At 61.5% G+C, this 4405-nt stretch overlaps 1 protein-coding gene across 1 annotated transcript in view; it reads left to right on the forward strand.

The window, feature by feature from the left end:
• KCTD1 (potassium channel tetramerization domain containing 1) overlaps positions 1–1215 on the forward strand; it is a 64380-nt gene extending 63165 nt beyond the window's left edge. The window contains exon 3 of the mRNA XM_014541478.1: positions 947–1215. Coding sequence (XP_014396964.1) covers positions 947–1127 — 181 coding nt within the window. The 3' untranslated portion in view covers positions 1128–1215. The remainder of the gene's footprint in view (positions 1–946) is intronic.
• The last annotated feature ends 3190 nt before the right edge of the window (positions 1216–4405 follow it).

The raw sequence follows: 4405 nt of genomic DNA on the forward strand, positions 1-4405 counted from the left end.
AAGCCACCCGCCAGCCCAGCCTGGGGGCCAGGGCAGACCTGCCTGTGTCCGTGATCAGTGCCCTGGCCGACGTGTCTGGACAAGTGCTGGCTGACCTCACACCCAGCTGGTGGCCTGGCTACGGGCAGACACAGTGTTGACCCGTTGGCAGCACTGTCCCTGCCTCGGCCTCCCTCCGGCCTGGCTCTCCCTCCCATGGCTGGTGTGTGTTCACACCTGCTGGCTGGGTTTCTGTGCTGATTCAGTAGGTGGTTTGGGGCAGGAGAGAAAGCAGCCACAGCCAGGCCTGCAGAGGCCCCCTGTCCTGCGGCCAGGCCCATGTCGGCCTCTCCCGTGGTGAGGTCAGCACCATCCTGGCTGAGGACAGTGAGTCAGCCTCCCCCCACCCCCACCCCCCCACCCCCCGTCACAGATCAGCACCCAGGTGTGGTGAGAGCAGCGCGCCCCCAGGCGCCCACCCCCTGGCACCACCGCCCGGCCCCCGGCTCCCCTGCAGAGAGCGCTGAGGCCGCCGGATGCCAGGAGCACAGCTGTCTCCCAGCGGGTGAGAGAGGGTTCCCGCCAGCGTTGGACTAAATTCTCAAAAACGCATCTCTACCAAGAGAGAAAGTCTTGAGCGAATCCCACTGTTTGCACCCCGGTTTTCTCATCTGTAAAATGGGAACACAAAGGGTCCCCAAGTCCCAGGGCTGTGGGGCCCATAGGCCTGCATTCGTATGAAGCCTTAGACGAGGGCCCCCGGTCCCTGACACTCGGCTCCTTTCTAGTCACTGACGGATGGACAGATGGACGGACGGACGTGCGAATGCAGATGCGCGAGGGGTGACACGTTCCCCCAGATTTCATTATCGAAGCAGCAGGCGGAAAGCTCGGCTCCTGCGCGGGGCCGTTTCCGGTCCCTGGCGTGTGCTCTGCGTGTGACATGCGTGTGTTGTCTCCCCCCCAGGACTACACTTTGTTGTACGAAGAGGCCAAGTACTTCCAGCTGCAGCCCATGCTGCTGGAGATGGACAGGTGGAAGCAGGACAGGGAGGCGGGCCGCTTCTGCAGGCCCTGCGAGTGCCTCGTGGTGCGGGTGGCCCCCGACCTCGGCGAGAGGATCACGCTCAGCGGGGACAAGTCCCTGATCGAGGAGGTGTTCCCCGAGATCGGCGACGTGATGTGCAACTCGGTCAACGCGGGCTGGAACCACGACTCCACGCACGTCATCCGGTTCCCGCTGAACGGCTACTGCCACCTCAACTCCGTGCAGGTACGTGGGTCCCCCGGGCGGGGGGCGGCGGGGGCGCCGAGCGCCGCCTTAGTGCCGGCACTCACCCTGCCTGCACGCGGGGCCTCCCCCCGGGGCCTCCCCCAGGAGCGGGGAGCCCTGTGCTGGGTGGTGGCCCCTTCTGTTGGGTGGGTAGCCCATTCCCCCTCCAGGGTGCTCACTCCACCATCCCACAGGCATTTCCTGGACATCAGCCATGTGCCAGGTGACCCTGGAGATAGAGCAGGGAAAGCAGACAACAGCTCCTTTCTCGTGGGACTTACGTCACGGGAATGGAGTGGGGGGTCGGGGCACAAATGGAGAGAGGAGGGGTCTGGGATATCCCGCAGCTCCCAGAGAGGTTGGAGCCCCTGCGGTGCCTGAGCTTGGAGGCTGGGAGCATCCGGGAAGCCAGTGTGGCTCCCAGAGTGAGGCGGGCGGGGCCGGGACAGACATGGTTGCCTGGCTCACGGGGTAGGCACGCCGGGATTCCAGACCTGGTGTCTGGGTTTGGGCTCCTCTGCGGGCGGAGTCCCTGGGAAGCCCCCGGAGGTGGGAGCCGCACGTGGGGAGCGGGCAGTGAGGAAGGGCAGCCTGGCCGGGCTGGGGGTCCCGTGCTGAGTATCTCACAGGTGGAGCCCAGCGTTTCCGATGAGGCTGGTGGCTGTGAGGCGGAATCCAAAGGTGACCGGCATTTTGGTGGAGGAACTAGATGAGTGAAAGGGCCATTTCCTGGAGGAGAGGTCTGGGGGGGAGGGTGGAAGTCAGAAGTCGGGGTCACACCATGTGGGTGCCTGTGCCTCCGAGGCTGGTGGGTGTGGCCGGTACCCTGACAAGCAGGCGCCGCCCTGGGCCCAGGTCCTGGCCCGCGTTGCCTCCAAGCCGCCCTGGGAGGCAAGCAGCCCCGTTTCCGATGAGAAGCAGGCGCCCCTGGGTCTTGACTCCGGGTCTGTCGCCTCAAAAAGACGTGAAGCCCATGGTGTGAGGATTTGGGGGTTTCCCTCGTTTTAGTCGATGGGCCCATGGCTTTGTTCAGTGTGGACCCCACAAACCTCTCCCAAAGCTCGAAGACTGTGCGCCCACCCCCCCACCCCGCCTCCTGACGAGAGGTCCGCACTAGTCACCGTTTTTAAGTATATTTCTATTGATTTCAGAGAGGAAGGGGGAGGGAGGGAGAGGGAGAGACATGGATGATGAGAGAGAATCAGGATCGGCTGCCTCCTGTGCGCCCCCCACTGGGGATGGAGCCCGCAACCCGGGCCTGGAGGAAGCGTGGGTTCCCTTTGATTAGCAGCTGAGCCGCTGTGAGGATCCGCAAGACAGAAGCCAGCAGGACTCAGTCTTCCCGGCTCAGAGCTTCCTCCACGCTTGTCATTCTCCCCTGTGATGGCCAGAAAGGGGGGTGGGGGGGGGGCAGCAAACAGGCTTTCCTGCCGACACGCCACCCTGCCTCTGGGGACTCCCCTTAGAGCAGCGGTTCTCAACCTGTGGGTCCCGACCCCTTTGGCAGTCCGACAACCCTTTCACAGGGGTCTCCTAAGACCATCGGAAAACACATATATAATTACATATTGTTTTTGTGATTAATCACTATGCTTTAATTATGTTCAATGTGTAACAATGAAATTGGGGGTCACCACAACATGAGGAACTGTATGAAAGGGTCGCGGCATTAGGAAGGTTGAGAACCACTGCCTTAGAGGGAGCTGTCCTTCGCCTCTGTCACCTGCCCCCACAGCACCTGGAGAGTCCCGCCCTCCGGTCCCTGCGTGCCTGGTGTGCTGCATGCGGGTCGCGCGGGGACTGTGGTCCAGAAATGGGTCGTGTGGGGCCTCGTCCCTGGGTCTTCGTCTCAGGAGGACTTGTATGTCATCCGCCAGCACGTGGAGCCGGGTCTGAGCCCGCACATCCCGCTTTCTAATCTCCCCTGGGAGCTGCTTCGCAGGAGAGCAGCGTAGAGTCCGTGCAGAGGAGGGGGCCCACGAGGAATCATAATTTTAAAAAACAGTATCTTGAAAGTTACGTACTAGCATTTCGCCTTATTCAGAACACCTCGAGCCGGACCTTGTTGTGAAGTTATGCCGGAGGCGTCTTGCCTTCGGAGTGGTGTCGAAGGAGTTTGATCACCTCCGGGGCCCGGAGGAGCCTTGCAAGTCCAGACTCTGGGGGAACAGGCAGCTGCAGCCCAGGCCGGGGCCTCCCTGAGCTGTAGAACCCCGAGTTGCCAGCACTGGAGTGTCGGACAGGCCGAGGCAAACCCAGGGGTTCCTCTGGCGTTAGGATCCGATTCCTCCCAGGACGGGCTGGGGGGCGTGTGTTCGTGAGCCTCGGGATTGGTTTATCTGGGGTCTGTGTGCAGACGTGTCACCATTACCCGTGACGGCCCCCTGCGTGCACACAGGCAGTACCCCTGCTCTAAGGCCACACGCTTGACAGCCTGTCGGGAAACCCCAGTTGCCTGCAGTTGGTTCTGCCTCAGAGGCTGAGCCGCATCCGCCAGGCTCGAGAGCGTGAACAGGGCAGTCAGGAGGGAGGGAGTGAGGGTGAATCGCGGCTGATAAATCCAGATAATTCACCGACGTGCCTGACCTTCACCTCATAGAATATATTTCAGTGGCAAATGAACTGAAATGTGAGCTTCCTCCCCCCCCCCCCCCCCCTGTATCACACGTTTCAAAGAAACAGGGGTTTGAGGCCAACAGATGCGAATTGCAAACCCAATCCCATCACTTACCGAGAGCATCAGTTTTTTGTTGTTGTTTTTTTAAATATATTTTTATTGATTTCAGAGAGGAAGGAAGAGGGAGAAATAGATACATCAATGATGAGAGAGAATCATTGATCGGCTGCCTCCTGCCCGCCCGCCCCCCACTGGGGATCGAGCCCACAACCCGGGCATGTGCCCTTGACCGGAATCGAACCTGGACCCTTCAGTCCCCAGGCCGACGCTCTATCCACCGAGCCAAACCGGCTAGTCGAGCCTCAGTTTTCTCATCTATACCATGGGCTCCCCCCACCCATTCCGCCAGGAGGTTGTGATGACGACCTGAGCTTGGCAGGTGGGACGCTAGTGTGTGAAGGGACATCTGAGACGTCGGGGCTGGGGGGCTTGGCCAGGCTGCACATGACCGCGCACGGGGGGCCGGGGGGGCGGCA

This window comes from Myotis brandtii, unplaced genomic scaffold (genome assembly GCF_000412655.1).
Source record: "Myotis brandtii unplaced genomic scaffold, ASM41265v1 scaffold107, whole genome shotgun sequence".
NCBI classification, from domain to species: domain Eukaryota; kingdom Metazoa; phylum Chordata; class Mammalia; order Chiroptera; family Vespertilionidae; genus Myotis; species Myotis brandtii.